At 37.8% G+C, this 27,767-nt stretch overlaps 2 protein-coding genes across 4 annotated transcripts in view; one reads left to right on the plus strand and one right to left on the minus strand.

Moving 5' to 3' along the window:
• LARP7 (La ribonucleoprotein 7, transcriptional regulator) lies at positions 1-27,585 on the minus strand. 2 transcript variants are annotated; one of them, XR_009818398.1, is made up of 14 exons: positions 27,361-27,585; positions 22,811-23,026; positions 21,303-21,403; positions 21,110-21,193; positions 17,472-17,636; positions 16,702-16,810; positions 14,807-15,181; positions 14,075-14,204; positions 11,425-11,582; positions 10,446-10,564; positions 7,585-7,744; positions 5,311-5,402; positions 5,005-5,173; positions 331-418 (listed from the first exon to the last, which is right to left on the minus strand). XR_009818398.1 is itself a non-coding variant. In XM_061992212.1 (13 exons), exons 2-13 carry the CDS (start codon positions 23,016-23,018, stop codon positions 338-340), a joined length of 1,782 nt encoding a protein of 593 aa, XP_061848196.1. In that variant the 5' UTR covers positions 23,019-23,026; positions 27,361-27,585; the 3' UTR covers positions 1-337. The 2 variants fall into 2 exon arrangements, 1 of the variants encoding a protein (XP_061848196.1); XM_061992212.1 differs by lacking the exon at positions 5,005-5,173 and having other exon boundaries at positions 1-418.
• Positions 27,371-27,767, plus strand: part of ZGRF1 (zinc finger GRF-type containing 1) — a 26,644-nt gene continuing 26,247 nt past the window's right edge. For both annotated transcript variants that reach the window (XM_061992211.1, XM_061992210.1), the window contains exon 1: positions 27,371-27,720. The gene's annotated coding sequence lies outside the window, so the exon portion shown is untranslated. The remainder of the gene's footprint in view (positions 27,721-27,767) is intronic.

The raw sequence follows: 27,767 nt of genomic DNA on the forward strand, positions 1-27,767 counted from the left end.
ATTTTATTTCATCACCTAGTGTATAAAACTTCAACATACAAAAAAAACCCCCAACTCCCCCCCAAACCAAAACTAAAGCAAGATCTCTTCATACATTTTTATTCAGAAAGCTTTACCTAAAGGCTCAGAAGCAGTAAACATTCAGCCTATTTAAAAGTGAGATTTGGAACAATCTTCATACTTCAGTGTGCAGAATTATGAATCAAAGGGACCGGGATTTGATGCCTTCTTAAAAACGGTTTAGTTGCTGTAAGCAGTGGTGTTTGTGGGGTTCATCTTCACCGGTGTTTTGTTTTTAAAGATGTAGTTTGCTTTCAAAATCCATCATCAGTCTTGGTTAGTTATCTTCAGTGAAGCGAATGTGTTTACTCGTTTGTTGAGTCTTTTCAAGTCTCATTCTTTCAGCTTTAGCTATCAACTGCAAACAGGAAAATAGAGTAGAAAATATGAGAGAAACATTATAGTTATGATTTTATCTTACAATATATTATTCACTGATTTACCAGACTTTGTAAGAAAATGCTAATCTTTGGACAGCTGAGCTCACCTGTGCATCTGACCAAAAAACCCAACCCTGATATAACTTCTTTCAGCATTGCCTTAGAACCATCTAAAATAGGACGGCATCTCAACAATCTCTGGACAGTGCAGTAACTTTCATTCTACCCCTTTCTCCTTCTAGCATGGCTGAAGAGAACAAAATGACAACTTTAAAAAATCCCCAATCCCAGGCTCATATAGTGAGTTAAAAACCCCTCCCCTTTTATTGGATTCATGCAGTTACTGCTGTAGGAAAAACAAGGCCGGACCATAAAAAGTGCCTTAGGAATATTGTGTCATTTTCTGCACTCAGTGAAGAAACAGAACTACCTAAATCCAGATAGAGCCATCGCTCAGGGTGGGAAAATGGCCCAATACACAGCACAGCCCTGCGCAGCCTTTATCTAAAGAAATCACAGTGCAGTTTGGACGTATATTGATGCTAGGAATCCACAACTCAGAACCTTGTCTGACCAAGGATTTGTTCATTTTCAGTTGCATTTTAGGGAGACTGCCTAAATCACTGGGGTACTGGGTCAGAAATGAGAAATGCTCTTGTGGAATATAACTAACCTACTAATTTTCAACTACTATACTGTGTCTTCAGGCAGAAAGCAAAACCCTGAGAACACCACCAAAGCCTGTATCCGTACAAGAACTTTCACAGATTTAACCACAGTGCTGCAGTGAAGTCATGCTAATACCCAAAAGCACAGGTGTAAGCTTTGTTACTATGATGCCCCATGAAGATTTTTAAACATACACAGGAGACCATGAGGTAACAGAATAAGATGAAATAAGATGACAAGAAGAAGTAAATCTAATTACAAATAAATAATATGATATTAAAAAAGATGACATTCCTTATTCAGAACATGAGTAAGATGAAAAAAGACTCAAAACTAAACACCAGGAGCAAGACAGGTTGCCTAATCTGAAGACAAAGTGAGACTGCAGGAACCTCCTGTGAATCTATGCCCACCTGTAAGGCAGCAGCATAAATCTACACCGACTTACTCACAGTGACTGGTGAAACATAAAAGCTGGTGCTGAGGTGAAGGGGCACTTGCTCAGCAGACAGTCCAGTGAAGGCTTTGTTAGATTTTAAAAGTTTCTCATATAAATCAAATGCCTGATGATGTAATCTATATGCCTGTGGTCACAGCTAGGTCCTTCAGGCACTGCATCTTGTACATAGCACCAAGTGCAGAGCACAGTGCTGCACTGATTTTGGCACTCAGGAATTACACTCCGTACTAAAGTTGCACCAACCCATCTTTAGTTGTGCCACAACATAATTACACTACCACAGTTTTATTGGTACTCTCTCCTGTGCCCCTAAACTTGACTGTGATCCTTAACGTATTCTCAGCAGCATCACACTAAGTTCTGGTAGATGACTTTCTCAACTATTCTCCAGAAATAAAATTGATCTAAAGATGTAACTAAGAGTTACTTTCACTCCCTGGTATATGGAAAACTGGGTTCAAACAGTTAAACCCTAGAAAGAAGCAGGGACTACAGTGAGTCATTATTTCACATAGGTGACAGAGAATCACAAGATGTCAACTGCACAGTTCTTATGGGAGAGCATTTCTATAATCAGCACCTCAGGAACTGCAAGAGCCCTCAAGGATACCCCTTTTCAGCTAATCAGTATCAGCACCTAATTCTAAGCACACCACTATTCATGACCCCAAACAGGTATCCAGCCATTGGCCACCAACTTCAGAGAACCAGGGAAAGGGGCTTTTTTCTGCTCTGGAGAAGACCCTCTCCCCACTTGCACAGTGACAGGGAACTAGTCACTCTTGCAAGGGCACAGACATAATCAGAAGAGAATTACTTGGGCAGTGCTCAGACATTCCCACTATCCTTCTTTCTCATATAGTCTGTAAATTATTCCACCCTTTGCAAATAACCAATTCTCACTTCCTCACCAAATGCCTTTCACTTCTACCAACACTCCCACCCTCTTAAACATCCTATTCTTCTTCTGGGTAAAAGGGGTGCAGGAGTTGTAAACAAGGTTCAGCAGCACCTCCTGGATAGCTTGCAGGCACTTAAGCTTGACTCTGTGAACAGAAGACTGCCATCAGTCTACACAGTTGAAAGTACAGACTGATTAATTGCTTTAAGTCTACAACAACTGCCCTAGAGAAACAGTTCCATCAAAAGGGTTTTTAATCTCTAACACTAAAACATCAAGATTGTTGAAAGTTTTTTATCATGCAGTTGAACAACTGACTAAAGAGCATCAGGATCTGGAAGAGCAGCAGAGGGGAGCACAGAGGTGACAATGAAGGACCAGGCCTGGGGGAAAAAGCTTGACACTGAAAACTTTTGTAACTCCAAAGGATGGCTAGGCCATACTCCCAAGTTTTGGGGAATCTTGGCACATGTTGCCTCTTTTGGACATTGACTTTATTTTAAGAACCATGGCAGAGAAAGTAAAATTTCTACTTTTGGGAGGTGCGTTTTGAAGGTAGGGGGAAGCATTACACTAGAAACCTTCTGCTGAAGTGATAATTAACCCTCATCCTGGTATGCCCCAGGACCCACTGCAAGAAAGCAAAGTAAGCCTGTACTTTTTGGAACATATGGAAAAAGTTCATCTCTGACTGCCTGAGGTTACACTTTGTGCTCTGTTACTGTGTACTGCCTGTCATGTGATGCATTTCATGAAACAACACATATCTTCATTTTTACTACAAATACTTACACTGACACCACTGCAACTGTACAGCTTATAGGAATGTCACTTTTAAACTCTAATTGAAATAAAGTATAAGATGTCACCTTTATTCTAAGTGTAAAACAGTTAATGGGCAAATGCTCCTCTTCAAAGAGAGATCTCGTAAGGGATTTAAAACCTTTTAACGGCATAGATCTTTACAAGAAAGATACACTAAAGCCATATTCAGCTGTATATGTTTAATTATGAATTATTATAGTACTGTTTTTCCTTCCTTTTATTGTAATCTTCAAGAAGCCAACTGGTGAGTACTTTGGAAGAATTTTCAAATAAAATATTTAAATGAATATTAATGAACAGAGAAAGAAAAATTTTTTTGCTTATTATCAGTCTACATTTCTGGAATACAAACTGTCAAAAAGTAAGGAAAAGGTTAAGAGTTATTGACTACAGACAGACATTCTTTTCTTGATGTTTTGCTTGACAGTATTAGCATTTAAATAGTATTCACTAAGCTTTGAAGTTAACACCTCTCAGTGTTACAAGGTGCTGGGTAAGGGGGAACAGGGAGAGCAGGAGTTTGCACCCTCACTGCTGCTATTGTTAGTCAGAACTGAGACAGTTTATATTTGCAAGCCCAGATGAGGTACATTACTGGCCAATTTACACCAGTTTGGTCAACAAATACCAATCTTCAAAAGACTAAGAACAGAAGTTTGAGAGCAAAGCACCTACAGCCCAAACTGAAGCCAAAGGTCCCACTGCAGCTTTTGTTCAAAAAAGTAAAAGTACATTTTAAATAAACCACTAACAAAACAAACAAACAAACAAAAAAATCAACCTGGCAGCACTCAGTAAAAGGCCCCAAAGATGTGCAGTTTCCATATCCTCTTAGTTCATATATTAAAATGAATAATGGCCAGAGCTAATGATACTTCCATGTTTTGAAGAAAACTAAATTAAACTTTGTGCATGGCTTTCTTGAGATGGATTTGTTTGTCTACAGGTTTCTGAAAGAACATTTAGACTAAGAAGATCATCCATGTAAAACATGTCTTACACAAGACAAGCTTTGACCTGCACAGCTGCTGTTTCCTTAGGTCAATGTAATATTTCTTTTCAATTACATACGGAGCAACTAGGAAATGTTTACTATTGCATGCATCATCAGAGCATCTGGAAAACAAAAAGTCTCCGAAGTCACCAGCAAATAATTAGTCAGATGATTTTGAAGTTTTGCAAGCGAAAGCATAAAGATTCAACTTAAGGCCAACTCAGAAACCTTATCTGCAATGTGTGTGAAGCAAACCTAGCAATAAAATGTGAAATACTCTTTGGTTTCTCCCTGTCGGGTAAAGGATCTGACTGGCTTAATAAAGAACTCCTTACGCCTAGGATCTTCTGAGGCAAGAGTGGAGACTGCAGTCTGCAAGTTCATTGCAACACTCCCTCAACGCTGTGGCCTAACAGGCGCACCAAGGTCAAGGCTGGAAGGAAATATCACCCTTTGTGGGGCAGTTTTGGTCTACAAGCTACACAGCTATGGTTGCTCACTGCAGCATTCAGATTTCTCTCAATGAGGAAACAGACACGCTGGTGCACAGATTCTTGTCTACACTAGGAACACAGTGTTAACAGCACAGAACTGCACACTAAAAAAACTGTGTAAATCGAGAAAAAAATTAATTCTGAAGAAATCATTTTTTAAATCATACTAGAGAAAAGACTAAAGCACTAGACTCTTATCATACGAGTCAAGACTACTTAACTTTTTAATGAGCTCATCCAGACAGGGTTTTAAAGGAAATCCAGTTTACAAATTAGCCTTGTGCCTTTAGTCCTGGACTTTCTCCGATTGTCTCCATAAAGACAAGCCTTGCATTTGGCAACTGGTCCGGGACAGCCACACATTTTCTTTTTTGCGGCTCTAAAACCCTACTGCAAAGACAGTAGAAAGTGATTTAACTGGATTAAATACAGAGCCAAATATTAAAGTATCCAAAAATGTAGACCTACACAGAAACAGTCAGTTTCAACCACAGCTGACCAAGGAAAAGCATAGACTTTCAGATTACCTTCTCGGTACCCCGTTTCTTTTCTCGAGGCTGGTTCAGTTTAGCTTGTCTGTCCACTAAAATCTTCTGCCAGTAACGTTGTTCATGATCACCTTGAAAAACAAATTAACATTACAGCACATGTAGAAACATTCGGTACAAGTAGATGGAGTATGATGAGGATGACTCTTTTCTGAGGTAAACACAAATGATAATACCTGTTAGGGAACCCTAACAGGTATCTCTTCATCAATCTTAATTTTCACAGTCAGCCAAGTCACACAGCATTGCAACATCTGACTGATACACAAAATCAACAAAAACTGTCTAAAGAAGCTTGAAGCTAACACTGAAGTCTCTGTAGGAGTCAGAAAGGAACTAACTGGAGGCATTTTATTAACTTTAGGACTGGATTGCCAAGGCATCTGAAGCTTTTCTGAGTAAGGAGTCTTACAAACATAACAAGAACTGAGAAAACATGCAAATACCACTCTCTACATGTAATTAGCAGAAGGAGCTCAGTTTTAGCTAAAGTTTCACCATAGTACTAGGAAGTCCTTTGATTTACTGATATATTTACTTCCTGACTAACAACTACTAAACAGGAAAAAAAAACCTACTCTAAAAATGGCTGAAAATATTTTGTTTCATCAAAACCAGTGCTGAAAGCAAATCCTGGGGAATAGGCAGTTAGGCACACTTTAACATGGAAGGAATATGAGAGAAAGCAATTTTGCAGCCTTTTTCATCAGCTGTTTTTCAGTAAGAAGCAGTTTGCCACCGTTTCCTCCGGTTTGTGCTGTATCTGTAATGACGGGAATTTTGTGGTTTAACGTTGTATGGTCTGATGGGAAATCTTCAGTTGCAGGGAAGTTTTCCAGTGATCTTGGAAAAAGATTCCCACAAAGCTATGGAATTAAGAATTCCCAGAACCAATTTTGCATACATTTTAACAGCATTATTCATACATTCAATTGCAATAACACTAAGCATTACCATAGATGTTTAATATCTTGTCAGCTGAAACCATTTAGTCAAAGTCAAGTGCTAAAAAGCAAATAATACTGGGAAAGCTTTAGTCCTTTCAGTAGGGAGCATTAAAGATTCTTTCCTTATTCTTATTCTCTTTATTCACCTTCTGCCACCAAGAAAAGCTGAAATCCTTACTGTGAGTCACTTCAGCATTCTTCGGAACCCTTTGCATTCTCATTTCAATGAGCCAGTTTAAAAAAAAAATAATCTTATGACTATGAATGGAACTCTCCTACAATGTGCTACTTACTCCTAATCTACACTCTACTGCTACACTTTTATATAAGGATATAAAAAGACAGAGTACACAAAACACCCTATTTCAAGTTGTTTCTGGATCTTTGGAAGACACAGAATAGTCAAGAGACAAATCTATCTCCAAATGACATTAGTAGTGTTCAGTTAGTCTCAAACTTGAATTAACTTGGATATTATGAAGGTGAACACTTACATTATAGCTCTTCCCTCTGCACTCCTGACATTGTCTAGAATTATGAACTTTTATGACTACAGTAACAACATTTGGGAGATTTTTCCACTTTTCCTAACTCTCCCTTCTATAAGGAAGTTTTTCTACACTTGGCAGATTAGTCCAATCTAATACAAAATACAAGTGTGTAACAGCAGTTATTTCAGAAAGCAAGTTCCTCCTATTAGAATAAAGTTCCAAAGTAAACAAAAAAAAATAGCATAAATACAATTTTAAAAAGGCATTACTCTAGCTTAAGGGATTAATCTTTCTTTTTTTTAAGAGAAATTGAATTAGAAGGCAAGTGCTAAAATCACTCCAAGTGTATCCATGCAGTTAGATCCTTGGCCTGTTTTTTTCACACATAAGTTTAGTATTTTCAAGAAAATCTTCACTTAAATTTTGGACCATTAGAATGGTGTATTCATAAAGCTGAAACGTGAATTATGTTCTACAATCTATTGCCCTTAAAAGCGATGTAAATCGACCCATCTCTAAAAACCAGAATTATGTCAATAAATGCAAGCTAAATCATTATTTTGCTCTGTGGCACAAAAACCGTAACAGTGGCATAAAAACCCACAGCATTTTACCAATTTCACTATAATACCAAAGTGAGAAGACTCTCAGAAAAAAAAAGCCCAAAACAATCCCTCAACAAACACACAAGAATGCAGTATTTTCCCCAATCAAGATATCTAAAAATATCCATAAAGCTACCAAGAGATACAACTCTTTTAATAGTACTGAAGTCTTCTTCTGTACTACCATTAAAAAAAACACAAAAGCCTTACCAGTGAGAACTTCATATTTCCAGTTGTTTTTGATCTGTATTTCTTTGTGTGATCTCATGACAATCTGGGCATCTTCAGGAGTTTTAAAACGGACATGACATTCTGTGTCTCCCTCCAGCATGTCAACATAAGCAACATCAGCCAGCACTGCCAAAGCATCCTATCAAAGCATGTGAGAGAAGACAGACTATAAATCAGACTGAAAAAAAAAAAATTAAAAGGAGTGACTTCTTGACCATTGGACTTGTAGGTCACTGACATTTTCAAAAATGTCATGAAGTAGAAGGTAATAACCAAAGTTTTTCCTAAAAAGGTTATAACTGAATTCTGATTTATGAGTCTACAACATTTATTTATCTCTCATTCTGCCCTTCAAGACCAATTTAAAGCAGTTATTCAAAAACTGTTATCAGTGTACTCTAATAATATTTGTCACTCCAGCAGAAAAATATCTTTTTGTTATATGCATGAAATATATGAAAGTAAACTTATTAATGGCTGATTATTTAAGAAATGAGTAGTAGTAAACCAACTCTTCCTATCTTTGTGAAGTGACTTCTGTCAGAAAATTTTCACAAATAGCTGAAGGAAGAAGAGTCACACATGGCCTTTCAGATGAAGTACTCGACTTGTAATACCTGCTGTTAGGGAAATTAACTAAGACCACACATTCCTAGTCGATTTGGTTCACAGCAGGCAGCTCAAGAAAGGTGCCTCTTTATTCAAGACTTACAGGCTGTTTTTAATCCCCCACTACCAAGGACAGTGTCAGAACAAAAATTAAGTCACTATACTGTTGAGATAGTTGGAGAGCCAACCAAAGCTTCTTTCCACTCTTATTTCCAGTATCCAAAAATCATGCTTACATGGAAAACCACAGCAACCCAAATAGTTTACCGGAGTTGGCAAATGGTATGACCTTTGAGAAGTACATCAATAGAAAAATATGAAAGTAGTGAAGTTAAAAAGAATATTGAACAGAATATGAAAATATTCTAAATAGAATAATATTAAAACTACTCTGAAAAGAACTTTCAAGTGCATGGAAGTAATCAGGCTTGCCACACAATCAGAAACACACATCAATTGTGGAAGTTTATCCAAGAAAAAAAACCTAGATGGATTGCTTTGTGGCAGCATTGACTGCAGCTGTGACAGTCCAGAAACACAGGCCAGGACAGCTTTTGTCCAAGAGTTCCACCTTTCACAAAAGCCACTAGTGTAGCCAGAAAAATCCACTAAGCATTGAGTACATTGATTAAATCTTGCCTTGCTGACCCAAAAAAGGGCCTGCGCACCCTACAGATTACTGCTTCTTGCAGCTACAGTTGTATCCTGAAAGTACATGTATCCCCTTAAACCTTGCTGCATTTATTTGCAAACAGTTTGTGACTTAATTGCCTATCTACTTATTATGGGAACCAAAGACAATAACTGCAAAGGCCACCACAATTCTATTTTGCCTCCCTTTTATTTTTGTAAAGCATTAGTTTTCCCTGAAATGCTTCTGTAAAACTAAACCAAAAGTATATCGGGAAATACCAAACTAAGTTTGTCTTCAGCTATGGCAGGAACAGTAATTTTACTTCCTGCCCACAGTTAAGTGAAGTTGTGACACAAGCTTAACACAGTATCCTGCAGTCAAATTGGCCATCCCCTCAGACCTCAGGGTGACAACTGCTACATTCTCTCAGCATCTGCAGCACTCAGACAAATACACTTTGGCCGATAAGACTGATTAAGTCCAAACTCTATCATCAGTTTGTTTTGAGTGAGAGGGGTCTGGATCTCTCATCTTACTTAGATTTATGCATACATTAAACTTCACACACTTGCCAGCAGTCAGTGGCTTCTAATGGGCTACTTTTAAATTTAGCTAGTTTGAGAAGTCATCTCAAAACTCACATTTTGAACCATTCTCTCATTGACCTAAGTGGTATATTTATCCCAATACATGTTAAAGTTGTTCAAATTCTTTCCAGTTGTTATTCATCCAAAAGTGCAATTTGTGAAAGAACATGTCTTCTGTCACGTTCATGGAAAAATGAAGTATCTGGAAAAAGCCTGTTATTTCCTTTGGAAAGTTTCTAATACTTTTGAAAAGATGCAGATTAAATCCACTATTCTCCTTAAAAGAAAACAGTCTGTTTAATATTGGTAAATTTCTTATCATGGCGTGAAAGAAAATTTCACTTATCCTAAAAATGTTTGTGTCTTTTTTCTGTTCGGGTTTTTGTTGTTGTTGTTGGTTTGGTATTTAATTTAATTGACAAAAAAGAGCACTTGCCATAAAGAAAAAACCAAAATACATTAATAAATTCCTGGGCAAGATCTGCTGCTGTCACTGTCACTCAACTGGAGTTTTAGCAATTGTGAATTGCCTACAGGAAACCACAAAAAACAATTATTTTCTCAGGCAGAGAGCATTTTCTCGGTCCCAAATTCCTGATAACAGTAAAAGCCCCAAATATACTGTCACAGATTTCTTGATCTGTACTGTGCAATAACGATGCATATGCAACACTGCACACACTTGTCTTCAGCTTCTCTTTTTAAACTGGAAACAAGTATTCATCCTTTATAGCATTATTTATTTTAGTCATTTTTTTCATTATAAACTTGACATTGCTTGCAGAACTCTAAGGAATAAGTTCTGCTTTGAAGCATATTCTTTACTCTATTTTGCCATTGTAGAGTCTGCCATTAACAGGTACTAGAGAAGAATTTGTACAGAGCTACTGGCTAAATAAATAAAGAAAAAAAAGGGTAAGACTTGTTTAAATGGTATTCCATATTCAAAGATGTGGGGGGCAGTGTAAGAGGAAAGGCTAACTGCTACCCTGAGGTTACAAAGGCATTACCTTGATCTGCTTCCTGCCCGGCAGGGGCTCAGTGCTAATGATCTTCACAATTACTCCACTCACAAACTGGGGTCCCATTGTGTTAACCTTGGCAGGAGGGGCGTAGTCTTCACTGGTGGCTGCTCAGGAGGAAAAAGGAATGAAATTTAAGAATTATTAGTTTGACAAACTAAAGATGCTGTGAAAGCAGGTAAACAATGTGATGTACACAAGAAATAAAACAAGGTGCATCAAAAATAGTGCTATTGTGGATTATGTATTTTTTTTAATCTAGCATCAAAACCTTTCACAAGGCAAAGACAATGTGAATTTAGAATAAAGGAAAATAGCTCTGAGAAAAAATTTCGAAGAAGTTTTCACAGTCTACAACATCTCCTTAGAAGAATATTTTATTTTGTTGTTCGCAGTTAAAAGGTGAACTCTCTGTTGTAGACTGAATAAAAGTAAGCAAACAGGCATCGAAATGTCAGTATTGAACCCTGTGAAGTACAGAGCATCCAGAGGAAAAATAGCAATTCTATTTCTGAAAAATACAGAAATTTAACTAAGATCATATAATTATAAAGCAACTTTGAACCATATAGGTGGTAAAAATTCTACAAGCCATTATTTGTATGCCTTAAAAATCACTTTGTAAATCGCTGCAAGTATATACAGTTAAGTCAGAGCAAATCAGGTCCAAGTTACATAACGAAACAGATTATTCTCCCTTTTTACCTCTCTGAGATGTTTATAATTGCCTATCAAAAGACACTTAATATTAAAAAAAATGCTACTGGAATATGCTGAAATTGCTTGTTCAGTCTACTGAAGTGAGAGGGAAGTTGCTTTTAATAATAATTGGCACTCAGAGAAAGCTTCGGCTATATAGAAAATTAATTTTTTGCATTGTTTCTGGAGAATTGGTCTCTTAAAACACTTTTGCTTGTGTATAGAATGAGGAATAAAACAAGACAAAACCCATTGTAAACAGGATTACATTTGTCATTTTCAGATTGAGGCTTCTTCTGTGCACAAGATTCCGTTTCCATCTCTCCCACAGGCTCAGGTTTGATTTGAGACATTGTTTTCTTTAAGGAGGCCATACTGGCTTTTTGAAGGGCCAAATATTCTTGCTTCAAATCCATCCATTCCATCCTGTAAGTGACAACACAGGCATAGGACAACAAGAAAATAAATGTTTAGAAATTCAATGATAATTTAAGACAAATTGGTTTACAATTAGTTTACTGTTTACAAAGAAGCAGAACCTAGTGAGTGGTACAGATCACTCTCCCCGTGCTTAGGGAAAATCATGTCAATATTGGCATTTTCATTAATTTGCTTTTGCTTTTAATATTCCAAGCAAGTTGAAACTCCCAAATTTCTTGTACATATTCAGAAAGCATACAGAACAGCATGGTAAAGTGTTTTCTACTAGAACTGCACAGAACATAGACATAAAATTCAGAGTTAATTCAGAGACAGTGAACTCTGAATCCACTGAATTAGTTCAGTGAACCTACACTATATTAAGTCATTTATTTTCTAGGAAAAAAATCACTGTTGGAAAATCAACAACTGGTTAAACTCATCAAAAACCTACCGAGATAAGAACATTCCTCACTATTCAAATGCATTTTGGTTAAAAAATACCACCACATGGAAGCAATTTATATATTTACATACATTTAACATGGAGATGTTTCTGCAAACAGCGAGGGCTTTGCTCTACAGAAACACAATGCCTGTAGTGCCACTGTGAGAACGACTCATTGTTACCCTAATCTGTGCTATCAAACAAGCTGATGGAGGATTTTTAAAGAGGAGGATATCTTGTGGTAATGGTTTTAGCTGTTAACATTGACAACTGTATACTTCAAAAAAGCATCCAGACTCACCCAGGATCATACATTCTCAACAGAGCAAAGACATTAAAATAACAAAAGACCCACGTAAGGATTCTTCCAGATAAAAAGGCAACACCATGCCCTGGCAAGGTACAGAATAAATACAAGCTCAAGGAGTTACTTGGCGTTGACTCCAAGGAAGAGGAGACCATGTGCAACGAGACTGGCAAGTATATACCCTGCTTAAACTCTTTTTAAATAATTTCTTTACCCCCTCCTTTGCAAACTAAAATGTAAAACTCTTTTTCTCTGTATTTGATGCAGTACTGTCCAAATGTGGTGGAAGAAGACCAGCAATGTTTTTAACTTTTTTTTTTTGGTGTGGACCCCTTTTACTTTAACATGGAGGTGCTTTCTGTGATTTTAAAAAAGTAAGTGCTTCCATGTTTTAGTAGAGGTGCATCCTGATCGCAATACTGAAAATCCAGCGGCATTTTTTTTTAAATTTTTTATTTTATATTTTTCCTTTTTTGTCTATGCTTCTGTGAGATCCGGGGAAAACAACAGAAGACTTTTGCCTAAGCAGATGGATGGAATGTTTCTTCAAAAAGAACTAAAAGTGTTCCTGAAGGAGATCTTTTTTTCAGCAATCTGTATGTTCAAAATTTTTTCAGGCAGTCTTTAAGGACTCCCTTCGCTTTAACATGGAGGTACCTGCTGCCTAAAAAAGTAAGTGCTTCCATGTTTCAGTGGCGGTGGATCCTAATGATCTTGGAATTAATTTATTTCTCTGAAAATACAGGTCAAAGAATATTTGCAGAAATATATGCATGCTTTCAGATTACTATATTATCAGGATTGTGTATGTAATTTTATTCTCTCCACTTCAAGGACCCCCACAACTTAAATGTGGATGTACTTGCTTTGAGCTCGAATAGTAAGTGCTTCCATGTTTTAGTGATGGTGAATCCTTTTCTCTGAACTGAAATAGCACTTACCCCTTCTTTTTAACTAGGGAATATTGAAATGTGCCCAAAGCAATATCAAAATCTGACTCCCGTGTTGCACTTAAAGCACAATTTTTCATTCCTGTATATATTTATATATACATATAGAAAAGATGGCAAGGACCCCCTCTACTTTAACATGGAGGTACTTGCTGGTTGCCTAAAAAAGTAAGTGCTTCCATGTTTTAGTTGTGGTGACTCCTAAGAGCCCATCAGTTTAAAGCATGAGTATTTGTGAGTGAACTCGTGAACTTCTGGAGTTGCATGACTTGGTCCATGTATTAACTCTGGTATTTGAACCTTTTCAGCTACAGGCTAATACCGTTGCTAATGTGCAACTCTGTTGTATAAAAATTGGAATTGCACTTTAGCAATGGTGATGGACTGTCAGACATACAAAAAAACTAGTCTGAATTTAAACATAAAAATTTATATTAGTATTTTGAAAAAATGTATGGCTGTAACTTAAAATAAACTTTCCTTTAACTTGATTCAACTGCACACTTCAAACTGCTCTAAAATTAAAGATCAATGTTACAAATGTCCAAGGCTCGGTTAAAAGATTAAATGTGCTGCCCCAAAACTGATTCTGTGCCAGCCAACCTCTCCACATACCCACTACTGCAGAGAAAAAAACCTCCCAGTATATCAGTGAGCCATGGAAAAAAGTGTCACATAAGTAATAAGTAATAAAATTCAACATGCATTGCGTGCCACCCCCCCCCCCCCCCCCCATGTTCCTTCATCCAACAGTTACTGCAAGCTAGTTACACAGATCACTTTCATAACCTACTTGGAGAGTACTCGGAGTGGAATCACTTCTTCACCCATTTTGTGTCTTTCTTTGTGTTTTTTCTTGTGTTTCCTTTTAGATTTTGAAAGGGATGTGTCTTTTTTATCTTTATCCTCTTCTGCAGAAATGTCTAAGAATTACAAAAGAGAAAAAATAAAGAACACTGGTTCTTGTATTCAAATCTGAATAAAACGTTTTTTTTAATACGTGTCCATTACCTTTTTTTAGTCCTCTAAACACAAATGTGATTTCATCCTAGCTATTGCTTTTTTCTTATCTCATGTAAAAAACTGTCATCACCAGCTTTCCTTTAGTATTTTAAATCTTACACCATCAAACAAACCATTTGCCTAGACTGACACTTTAATCCATACTTCAGTGAAGTTCTATTAACTTATTTGTGAACTATTTTTACTTCTGATTAGATTTACCTGCTTCAGTGTTGAAAGTTCTTACTCTCAATGCAGTTTATTGCCTTTGAATGACTCACTACCAGGTTTAAATTTAACTGCAGGCAACACCACATATTCCTACACTAACCCTATTATGCCTCCACTACTGACAGAGAACCACCTTTTACCACAATCTTTAATCCAAGTAATAGCCCATTAGCCTCCTAAAGTTCACAACAATTACATTTATTTTTGTGTTGCAGGCTTTTTTTTTTTTTTGCAATACCCTTTTTCTCATACAAATCTTGAAAATACTGAAAAGACATGCAATCAACTTTACCATTGGAATTCTTTGGAGCTTCAGGTGTTTCCTCTTTTACAGGACTAACTTCTTCCTTTTGAATAGTTTTCTTGACTTTTGGAGTTGATGTTTGACAATCTCCGGAGCTGGTTCTTTTTCTCTTCCCAGGCCTGCTTTCCCAAGGCACCTCAGAGCTTTCTGTTCTGTCCCATTTTCTTTTCTCTCTCTTTGAGGGCTGCTTGTGAGTCTCCGTTCCCTCCATTTCTGAACACTCTGACGAAGTCCTACGTCTTTTTGACTTGGGTACTGGCTCTGTTGTAGTGTTTGTGTTTGATTCCTTTGTGTCTACAGCTGCCTGCACATTGCTCTCTTTTTTGATTTTTGATTTCTTTTTTTTCTTCTTCTTCTTCTCTTCTGTATGAAAAAGAGAAATGTTTAAAACTACCAATGACTAAAACCAGATCTAATCACAATACTGTGTATCGTGACAATCTGGGATGTTAAATGAAACCTTGTCTCTGACATCTCAAACTAAATCATCCAAAGTTCTTAGACTGTCAAAGTCTAAGCAGAAAAGAAATGAGAACAGATATAAGACTCTCAGCCACACACAAGAAAGACCTCTGGGTCACAAGGACAGCTTTACTACACTATTCCTCAAGTACTTTCAGAGTAAAAGGGAAGGAGCTAGACTTCTTTGCTTCTCCTTGCCAATATGTATCTTGTTATGGCATACCATACTTGTCTGTGAGATCACACACCTTCCTCCTTCCAGGCCAAACAACAAAGGCAAGAAAATTAAAAAAAAGACTGCTGACTTGCATTCTGAGAATAAAAGGTGATATTCAGCCCAGTGAATCTATCACACTACTGATGTAATGAACATCTGTATGACCACTAAATTAAAGGTTAAGCAATCTGAAAAAAAAACACCATTATTTTAAACACTGTCTACAAAGTCATCATAGGCAGGATGCAGTACAGAGCTCTAGAGTATCTTAGGTGAATTTAAAAACCAAATTTTTCCTTTGATTTTTGTTTTTGTCCAAACAGTTAGTGACGTAACAAATGAAAAAATAATAGTGAGGAATATAACATTCATTATTGTGCTTATGAAAAAGATGGGAAGATGCCTTAAGTATGGGAAGTTGTGTGGCATCATCAGAAAGGAAAAATGTTTCAGTGATCAAAGCTGCAACTTAATCCTGTGATGCTGCTTTCTAAGTGGTAGTAAGTGCTATTTATTGGAAACACACTCAATTGTGAATTCAAGACATTGCTCAGCAACATTCTCCGGGTCTTTATGAGTAATTATGAATTATGTGAGTGAAACTGTTAACGTGCTGTAAAAAGTTCCTATCACTAGAAATGTTCTGCTTGAATAACAAGAATTCAAAAAAGGAAGAAAGGTAAAATCCACCTTTTTCAGGGTTTTCTCACACAGTTTTAGCAGTGAGAATAACATGTTTGCTTTGAAGTATTTCAAATGAACACAGATTCATCTGAACAGTACTAACTTTTAAGTGCAATGTTGTTATTGTCTGTATACTTCCCTTCAATATTAAATATTTTTAAACAATCTGTGTCAGCTTTGTCCTTTGCTAATGCTGAATGCTTAATGATTTATTGTACGCTCTGAAAAATGCTCTGCCAGCCTAACAACGACTAATGTTCGTAGCTAGCAAGGGAGGAATAAATAAGTTCTTTTATCAAGCAGGAAATGGAATAGAAAAATAAACTATATTTTAGTTTTACACCTTAATTCTTGAGCCTACATTGGCCAAACAAACATGTGCACATGAATTAGTATTTTTATAATGTTTTTAAGAATCATGAGATTAGACTGCAGTAACACAGCAGTTGAAAATTCCCTCTTCAGAAGTTGAGTTACAAACCATTTTGTTTCTCTATCGCAATAACCTAATAACACTTACCTACCACACTGCTGTTACTTGTATCCAGTGGAGGAATAGGCTTGTTCTTTACTGTCTTGGGGAAAATCCCGGCTTTCCGTGGTGCTTCTTCTGGTGGATTATTCAAAAACTTAAACAAAAAAAACCCCAAACAACAGAAACCTTTAAACTATTAATAAATATATATATTTTAAAAGAATCTCCATCCAAGTTAAAAGCAACAGTCCTGTGTTCTTTCAAGAAAGATGTGGTCCCTCAGGACTCCAGAGGTATACCTTTTATTTTCAGTATTTTCAGTGGTGGTGTGTTTTTTGTGGGCTTTTTGTTGTTGTTGAAGTCTGCTTTTTAAGTCCAGAGTTTCCATGATTTCACATTATTAGTTTGATAACACTGATATTCAGAGAGAAATGGTTTTAAACTTTCAAACCACATCTAGATATAGAAAATTAGGTATGACCATGCTTGGCTCATGTAATTTAATAGCCTTTGTAGTGTTACACAGAGATTTCCACATCCCTAAAAGATGTTAAGAGCAGCCAACCAGATTTATCAAAACAATTATTGCCACTATGTTTCTACTAAGTCTCCAAGTTATTAACAGAATTCCACTTTTAAATTGATTTTAATTGATTTGAGGTCTGACAGTAGGAGATAGAAGCATAAGTCCTAAGTTAAGTTATTAAATGATATATTTTAGGAATTTCTACAAGACTCAACAAGTGAACCAGCAACCATCCAGGTGACAAAATGACAATCAGGAAGAAAGTTAACACAGAGGCACCATTACTCACCTCAATAGCTTTCTCTGCTTGCTCCTTAGTTTCAAATTCAACAAAGGCAAATCCCTTTGGATCGCCAGTACTTTTATACCTGGGTATACTGATGTAAACTACATTACCACACTTCCCAAACACCCTTTCAATCCAACTGTGATTGACATTTTTGGGAAGCAGCTCCTAAAAAATGAAAGACAGAAACAAAATTGTCTCACTACTGCATTATCATTGTATTAGATGGTTTACTGTATTTTCTAATTTAAAAGTTGTCATAGTAAAATATTTTAAGTTTGATGTGACAACATCAAAGAAAAAAATATTTCAATAAGTGTTCTTGCTGAGAGGTCATAGTATTCAGGTAGTAAAAACAGAGATCAGGTTTTCAATCATTGGTCACTCACATACCTATCATAAATACATTATCTATGTAACTTAGATGTTGATCTTCCTCTCGTGACAGCAATACATCACCTGCAGCTCTATCTTTGCAACATGAAGTATTTAAATTTGAGACTTTTGAGCAAATATAATTCTGCATTATCTCAAACTATCTGCTACAAAGCACAAGGATTCTCTTAAAAAAAAAAATGTTGGTAATTCAGGTATCACAGAAAGATAAAGTCACTACTCAAACTGATAAATTTCTGCTGGTGGCAGACATTTTAAAGTTCAGTCGTTAGCAGCCATGGCCTAGTTGGTCAGATGCAGCAGAAAATTTTAGCCAGCTTCTTGCACAATAAAACTGTCCGATTTTTATTTCTATCAAATCCTTAATATAGCAACACATCTTAGCAGCTTGCAGACATCATGTCTCAGATGCTAAACGTTTCCCTTGGACAATCAAAGAGAAATCCCATTAATTTCTAAATAGACCCAACCAGACACTTTAAAATCTTACTCTCCAACTCGTGCCCAGAGTCAGCAAGACTTCATTTTCTTTTATGGCAAGTTACTTCACTAAAAAGTTTTCCTTGTGGGAAAACACTATTTATCATGTTCAGGTAAAAAACTATTTTTGCATTAGTTTAGCCTGCCTGAGAAAAATATTTAATTATACTTTGGTATAAAGTTGAAAAGCACTTGCTAGAAGCTTTAAAAATATTATGGGATGAGGGCAAAAAAACCTACCCTTTGAAATCTGTTATTAGTATTATAGCATATGAAAAACCCAGGTCACTACCATAAGATTATTTCAGAGAAATTTTATGAAAATTTCCCCTAAATTAAATGAGACTGTTAAAAATATAAAGTAATGAAGTTATGATTCCTTAAAGAAAAACACCTTTAAGTCTCAATTCTTAGTTCAGAAATTAAGTTTTGACTGCCTGCATAAATTCAGAAAACATACTACTGTTGAAGACAATCGTTCACAGAGGAGGTTTTTACTGTAACTTTTGCATTACTGTGACACAGAAATCCTTCTTCCACTCCAGAAGGAAACAAAAACTTGCCAACACTACTCCTGATCTCCCCCGATTGTTACATACTGTGCATTTAACATGGTTAAACATTCTAGTGATTGCAGTATAAAATGCAGACACTCATACTCTAGTCTTTAAAAAGGAGAACAAATCCCTTTTGGTAGCTGGAAGAGAAGATAATGGCTTGCTACAGATGCTCTAAATAAGATCTCTATGAATCCAGTAACTTACCAAAACACTAGTGTACTATTTTGATTGTCTTACAGAAAGCATTAAAATTAAAAACCATTTAGCTATGTATGTAATCTCTGTATAGACTATGTAGCTCACTAAATTTAAAATATCTTTAAAAAAAAATAATACAGACAGGGTATTCCCAAAGTTCTATGCAGTTTCTTATTAGGGTAATACTACAATTGCACTTAAAAATTGTACTTAAAAAACCTAATAACCTTTTCTGGGCTTTTGTTGAAGAAGGTAACGACCATCACAATCCAGCTTCTTTCTCTGGACCGGTTGGCATTTTGGGTATGACTACTATCTTACTTATGATTACTTATTATCTTCATCACAGAAAGCTTTGGGCCCAATTAAAATTGCTAATTCATCTGCTAACAGGTACAGGTAAATACCTAAATGGACTTTAGTCACTAAAAGCTTTTTTCAGAAACAAAAGTAATCCCAGACTGTTCAATTCTATTAAAAACTCGCACAAGACTTTTATTTAGTGACAGTTCAATCATCAGATCTCTTTCTATGCTCCATTTAGGTGTCTCAACAATATGCATAAAGGTGGTTTCACTCCGAGACCTGAAATATCAGTTGAAATGTTTTTCCAGCGGCACATGCTATTTTTATTTAAATTAATGAATCATTTCAGTATCAAGGTGGCCACAGGACAGTGTGCTATTAGGAGGGTTTTTATTTATTTGGGGATTTTTTTGAAGCCCCCTAAAAATAAGACTAGCTTATTTAGGTAGATTCTGCCTTCAAAAGAATTATGTTTGTCTGTTACAAAACCAGAGGCATTCGCAGTAACAGATTTTGCAAACAGATTATACTTTAGTAACCCTGACTGTCTTGCAAACAGCCAGATATTGGTATATTGTCCTAGGCTGGGACAGAGTGAAGTTTCTCCCTAGTAGCTAGTATGGTTCTGTGTTCTGCGTTTGAGTACAGTGTTGAGAGAAATTTCCAGAACATTAGTGAGTTTAGTAATACTTAAGTATTCACCTAAGTGAATGACTTCTCAGTTGGGTTTTTTTTTGGTTTTTTTGGCCAGGGTTTCATTTCTCTCTCACTTTCTTGTTATCTTCCTTTTAATTACAATTATTAGAATATATTTTATATTGTACTTGATTTGATGTTAGTTAGTAAAATGTTGTTTCCCAAGCCAGGCACACTACTTTTTTGTCCTGATTCTTCTTTCCATCCTACTGCAGGGGTTGCAGTAAGCAAGTGGCTGTGTGGTGCTTAGTTACTGGCTAGGGTTAAACCGCAACATTGATAAAACTAACAAAAGTTATTATTATAAAGCTTTGACTACTATTAATTTCACTTGTAAGTATTTCTTAGTACCAGTGTTGCTCCCCAAATAGAAATGGCTAAATGAAAGCTCATCTTTTCTTACTAGTAAGTGAAGCAGCTCATCGCTCAGAATTTAAAATGATTTAAGATGGTACAAGAAATCAGTGTACCAAATTAACTCTTTTCTTACCATGGTCACTGCCAGTGCTCTTCTGCTTTGATTAATTTATTTCCCTTACATACACTGCACAAGCAACAGCAGCCAACTCCCTGCCTGGTCCCTCCCTGTGTTGACAAGATATTGATGCATGGATGTATTTTGAACACAAAAAGGTATTTACTGACTTGAACTACATTGACACTATTCTATGGGCCTGAGCGTTACAAGTCCAGTACTCCTACAATGCATTTACCTCCATCACATGGAGAAAAAAGGTAAATTGATCAGTTTATATATGTTATGTGTTTCTTGTCCTTATACCATGATGCTCTCAAGGAAAATCTGCTTTCTAATTCTGGTAAAACTATGTGGCTTCTTTATGTTGGCTTCTGTTGTTCTTGAAACAGTAAATAATAGTATACAATTTGATCATCATGGACATGCACAGCGGAGTTCCTGCTCTTAAAGAATTAACAGCAAGAAAGTTTAAGAGTTTCCATAGTTGGAAACTGCCAGACACGAGGCATACACAAGTACAACCTTACCACGTAGACTGTACGACTATCCACATCCTTTGGCCGCTCACCCAGAGGCTGGCGTCTTCTGATTCTAGTTCCTTCTAAATCCAACTAAAAGTAACAAGAAACAAACAAGCATTTTCTGTAAGATTGCTTATTCAGTACCACTATCACTATTACTGCAGCATCAGCAGATTGAAGAGAGCGAAATATTAAATACCTCTACAACAGATGAACCTTTAACTGCTCGAGCTATCAATTTTCCATCAGTAGTCAATTTTTTCATTTTGTTGAAAGAAACGAGAAGCGATATGTCAACATCTAGGGGTAAAAGCAAAGGTGCAAATGATGAAATCGAGGTCATCTAGAATGCATTCATTATCATGTTCTAATCTGACACGAAGACTCCAGCAGTATGGTTGTAAAGCAATCTGCAGTTCGTAAATGCAGTATGTAACCATGCTGCCAAGGACTGACAGAACATTTTAAAACATCAAAATTAATTTTTAAAGTGAACATATATTTAGTTTTCTTTTGTAATAACGTTTATCAAAGGAATTTTGTTCTTTTACCTCCCCACTGATAACTATTGTCTTTGAAAAGAAAGGCTGAAACCTCCCTTTCTGATGTAGTTTTACAATACAAAACCAATTTGCATTGAAAACATGCCTCTCCTTCAAGCACTCAATTAAGCATTTGACCCAGCCTTCCCAACACAAAAGAGCCTCAGCTTGCACTTCAGTGGCAATGAGTCATGCTGCTAAAACCTTGACAGAAAATTAGGCAGTATTAGTCTTAATAAAAAAAGGTAAAGACAACCAAGCTCTAATATCTCTCAAAATGTGGAGGTTTTGTTTTTTTTTTTCTCTGAAGGCCCTTTTTAAGAAGTGGCTTAAATTTAATGTAATTGAGCACTATACCATGCAGTGGGAAGGTCAGATTTTTCACACAACTGGAGTAATGATTTAGCCTTCAAATAAAGTAAACACTTGAAGAAACTGCTTTTGTTTTGATGGAAAAAGACCACCTCTTTTTACAGACATACCGATGTTTTAGTCTACCTGCCACAACCAGATAATTGACCAATTATACCGATAGACTGTATTTAACCACACATGTATTTTTTTAAACAAAACCATTCTAGTGTCTCCATCTAACATGTAATTTAACTTCTTCAGAAACGGTCAGTTTCAGAACCAAGCTCAATTTTCTACTTTGAAGTCAAATCAACCGTGTCAAAAATTATCTAAAGGAAAGAGACTCGCAGTAGCCCTAGAAATAGTTTATCACATATCAAATGTGCAGGAAGCACAAAAAAAAAGTATCCGTATCTAACTGCAAATCCAAATGGCATTTTAATTTCTGCATATATCTAGCCTACAAGGCAAGTACTGTACTTCCAAGGCTAAAACTACCTGTGTTGTTTTCTTGTTCTTAAAATTACACAAAGCTAAAGAAAGAAAATCAAATCTCCTAAACACCCTAGCAGATAGTAACTTCTGGCTGGTAGGAAAGGAAAAAAGATAAATACTAAATACAAGTTCCAATAACTATTGTCAAGCTTTGCCTTCTGAGCTGCTAATTCTAATGCTGGTTTCCAGTATGAAACTCTTGCCTTCCCCAAGAGCAGACGTGCACCTCAAAATAACCTGTAACTGTCACCAGCAATATAGTGAAGAAGAAAGTTAAACATCATTGTTTACTTAAATACAATGAATATAAACTTACACCCATCTCTGGACTTTTCTATTTGTTCTCGGAGAAATCTATCTTTGTGGAGATTAACATCACCAAACCAGAAATCCACTTGTTTCGCTATGTCTGCCAGCACCTGTTTAACCCTCGACCTCTTCTTTTTCTCCCTCTCCTTTTTCTGTTCACTGCTTTCTTCTTCCATGGCTTTGTCTCGTGCAGTTTCAGTCTCCATTCCTGTCATTCTGTCAACTGAAAGTGAAATATAAGCTTTGAGAAAAAGCAAAATATTCTTATTTCAAGGCATAAACATTGTTGGTTTTTTCTTAAATTAAAAACTTCCTGAATCTCCTGTGAGACTATGTGCCATTTGTTATTTGTAGTGAATAAAAATGAAAAGGGTAAAGAAGATAAGGAAAATTAGGTCACACAATAACTGTGTGGTGAAGGGTAAGCTGGAACTCACACTCATGGCACTCAATACTGCCCTTCAGTCACAGAGATTCACTGGAAGCAAGTTGATAGTGAACTGCAGGCATTTCATTTGAAATTTGTCCTATTGTGTGAATTTAAAAAATAAAATAACAGATGGGAGTGAATTCTTTAAAGTGTGTTTTAATAACACACAAATTCCTCTACCAGGAAAGAAAGCTACTTGTTAAAGGGAGTCTACAATAACTAAATCTAAAAAGCAAATGATTTCCCTCCCAATAAACACATTTTCTTAGACTTTAAATTAAAGACAGAAATATTTTGTTCCCCACTCCTCTTGTCTCCCAGCACAAACCATTACAAGGAACACACAAAAAACTCAGAGATGCTATACACTTCAGAAAATACCTTTTATCTAGAAGGCAAAGTACAACCCCCCACCCCCCAAAAGCTGGATTACACAGAAGACTTCTGAAAAGGCTTTCCAGAGGACAGTGCTCAGTAGGCATATATCTTAAATCCAGTGGTTTCAAACAGGTCATGCTGACACATGCACAGCAGCTGAATAGCTTGCTGCAAAAATTTATGGTATGGCCTCCAAATGAAAAGCATCTATTTACCCTTATAAATGTATGCAACATAAAGTCATACTTAAAACACCTATTTTGATATTCGTGGCAGGTCTAGAGTACAGTTTGCTTTTAAAAATCGCCTTTGTTACGTCAAAAACACAAACCACTCACTGTCAGTTACCAAGGCCCTACAAAGGAGCAGAAACTCAAAAACCTTCCAGTCCTGCTTTTGAATATGTGCTAACACACTCTTACTTGCCAGTCCCTGTGACAATCAGTTCATGCTGCACTTAAACACACATTTTTTTGTTTCTTTGCTTAGGTCTCTTTCATCCTCTGTCACTGATTTTAACAGCACACCAAGTTCTGTCAGAATGTCTGAATCGGGCCCCTAAAAACAGGGACTAATTGAAGTGACATGAAGGTACAGATTCACCTCGAAAAATTTAAAACCGTTTTAATGCATCAATTAATAGTAATTCCCTGTAGTTAGTCAGTCCTCCTTGAAAACTGTCAGTCACCACGGTGCTTCACTTTACACTAGCAAAACAAAGGGATACTGCCAAAAGCAGACAGCTTTTTGAAAATGAAATTAACACAAAAATTCAAGTAATTAATGTAGCAATCACCATATGAAAGACTTCTCAGCTTTCTGTCAAGGCAAGACAGAGGGAAACATGAGTACAGTCATCAGAGAGGAAGCCCATCTATACAACAGGATGGCAAAAATGGAAATGGTCTTCAAATTATTGTGCAAATCAGGCTTCCTTCCCCGGATATCAGTTTCTCTCCCTGCTGTGAGCTGACCACTCAGGATAGCAAAAGGTCAACAAACACCTTGAAAAGATAGGGACAGGTAAAACTCCCAGCTCAAGCACAAGTCCAAGCTCTATTCAAGTCTTTCAGCCAGATATTTGTATTAATAATCAGCAGAATAAAATACTACTTAGCTGACAATTATTGTGAGTTGCACCATTAAAAATAAAGCATCATTATGGGATACACTTTTAGAGGCTGAACAGTATTAAATGACCATACTGACATATAATAAACATGGTTTATGTACCACAAAGTTTTGTTTTAAGAAGCTATTTGTTTCAGGCATTTTGAGTTACTCAGCCTTGGGACCTCCTTCCCAGGAGACAGGTTCTCATTCTAGCTTGCAGCTGTACTCCAGGCTCCTTCCCCCCACAACCTTATTTTGTGCTGCTTACTTTAGAAATGAAGCTTTGAGAAAACTGTTTTGGAGGAGCTTGGAAATACACAGAAAATGTCAGTTACAGCTCTGCAATTAGAATGTGTATACAATCTTACATTTAGTGGTGAAACATTCATACCTGAGACATGAGATTAAAACTCGGGATTTAAGAAAACAATTTATAAGTAAGAACTCTTTTTTTTTTGTTGGTATTCTCTTTATTTGTCATTACTAGTGCAAACCTCAACTTGTCAATGAAAGCTGCAATAAGATGCTGCCATCCCTTTGCTTTTCTCAAATGAAATAAAACCAGTGTCTCTAAGTGCGAAAGAGACCAGGAAAATGAGAGATAGTTAAACAGGTGAAAGGAACTCTTAATAAAGCAAAGATAATGTAAATAAAGATAACAAAGACCCCCACAAATCTATGTGAACTCATCTACACTATAAAAATGAAACATTAAACATGTTGGTAACCTGTACAAAGTCAAGTTTCCAACTCAACTTCTATTGTTACAAAGATTTAGAAAAACATAATCAAATTTAACTGCAATCCAGGTTCCGGAAGAAACAGGGCTCCAGTTACAAAATATCCTTTAATATTAAGCATTGATGCACATGTTTACTTGCACTGGGCATTTTAAAAAGCAAAATGAGGCAAGAGGGTGAGGTGGAGGGAGAAGAATCATTCAAAACATTTTTTTATGCTATGAAAATGTTTCCATATAGTCAGTGGCAACACTTCCTCTTCCAGACATGTACTCCAAAATAAACGCAGGCATTAAGCAAACCTGAAACTACTTTCAAAAACGCATTCTGTAATCCACCTTGGGCATTCTTATTCTAACACACCCACAGGCAAAAGTTGCAGCACTTAAAATTCCTATCCTGCCTTGTCACTTCACTTTATGGAAAGAAGTTAAGAAAAGACAGAAGTCAATACATCTGTTAATATATAATAACTATCACAATTTGCTTAATGTAAGAACAGAGAATCTCCTGCTTTTTTCCCATTTAAACAATGAAGCCAATACATGATTTTAAACTCATATTTAAGGCACTGAAGACATGTCACAAAACCACTGTGCTCACAAACAGGTGAGGCTTTGATTCCACGTAACAGTGCCCAGACACAGACACACACCATAGTTATCAGTTGTGCCATTTTTACCCTTTCCTCTGCCATCATAAGAGGTATAAGCAGGTTTTTAATGAAATGCAGGCTTGCAGCACAAGACTATGATTCGATGGATTCAGGTATAAGCACCAACGGTTCACTGACAGCAAAAGGGCAGCCCAGCTCACTCATCTTACTTTGTATACAGTCCTCCCTCATAGCATCTCATCCTCTGGTTCAATGCTTTGACCTGAGGAGTAAGCTGCTATTTTCAGGTCCTTCCTGCTGAATAAGTGGGTTAAACCAACTCTGCAGTTGCTGAATATGCAGCAGAACTGAGGAAGGGAAGCAGCAGGAATAAGCACTTGGGAGCAGGACAGAAGTAGGTATAAAAAGCAAGATATTCTGCTGCCCTGTTAGCAAATGCACACAGATTAGCCCAGAAGTACTGCACACATATAGGAGAATCTAAGCTTCTTAAAACAATGGGGAAATACATCACATAGAATTTTTTTAGCCCTGACTTGATCTTTGCCAGTGTAACAACTTGCTAAATCCTTGTTCCTGAGAAGGTCAATCTCCACACGTTTACCAACTGCACAGGTACTGATCACTGCAAGTTTCAGAAGTGCTGCTGCAATGGCTGCCAGAGCCTGTATGCACGGAAGCATTCAAGTGTCAGCCCTAAGGCAGATGCTTCCCATGTCTCTCCCTCAGGAGAGTAACTTGTGACAGCCAACATGAGGTGTCAGCTCTCCATCTCATGTGAAGGGATCCCAACCAGTCTTCAACCCAACCGGCATTGCTACCTGTGCAATGTGTCACCTGAAACCAAAGTCACCACAGAGCCCCAGGGCATTAGAAAGCCTCGAGAAGGTGCCACACAAGCACGGAGATGTGGGCACCGTGAGGGAAGGATGCCCATGAGCCAAGCTCGTTGGGGCAGAAGGCCACTGTAGGCGAGTCCAGGGCACGGTTAAGGTGCAGAAGTAGCAATAACTGTGGGAGACCAGCAGGGAGCGACGGTTCCCTGACCGGACAGTTCCCACCCTCCCGCCTTCGTCTGCGGGGCCCGGCCAACCGCCCAGCACGCGCACCCGCCTCAGCCCAACGGCCGCACGAGGCGCGCCCGGCGCATGCGCCCGGCGGCGCGTGGGGGGTGTGTGCGGGGACGCGGGGGGGCGTGTGCGCGGGGGGGCGGGCGGCAGCGCCCCCTGCCTGTACCGCCGCCGCCGCGACCGACTGCCCCCCCGTCGCGCACCACTAACCTGCCACCGCGCCCGCGGGGCTGGGGGGGCTCGCCAGGCGACGTCACCGCAGGGATACCGGGCCGCTCCGTCCGCGCCCGCCTCTCACAGCCGGCCCTGCCCCCTCCGTCGTCCCCGCCGCCGTCGCCGCTATCGTCGTCGTCAGTCCCGGCGCGACGCGCGACCCCCGCAGGGAGAAAAGCCCCGCCGCGGCGCTCACGCATGCGCAGCGCAGCGGCAGGCGCGCCTCGCGGGGCGCACGTGATTTCCTCCGTGCGGCGGGACGCCGTGACGTAACGCAGGCTGCGGCGGCAAGTTTCGAACGCGAGAGGGGAGCGCGGGGACAGCGGCTGTCAGCGCCCGGCGCGCCGCCCGGCACAGGTGGGTAGGGTCGGGGCGGCCGATGGGCTCGTCAGCGGGAGCGACAG

The sequence above is a fragment of the Colius striatus genome, chromosome 3 (genome assembly GCF_028858725.1).
Source record: "Colius striatus isolate bColStr4 chromosome 3, bColStr4.1.hap1, whole genome shotgun sequence".
Taxonomy (NCBI): domain Eukaryota; kingdom Metazoa; phylum Chordata; class Aves; order Coliiformes; family Coliidae; genus Colius; species Colius striatus.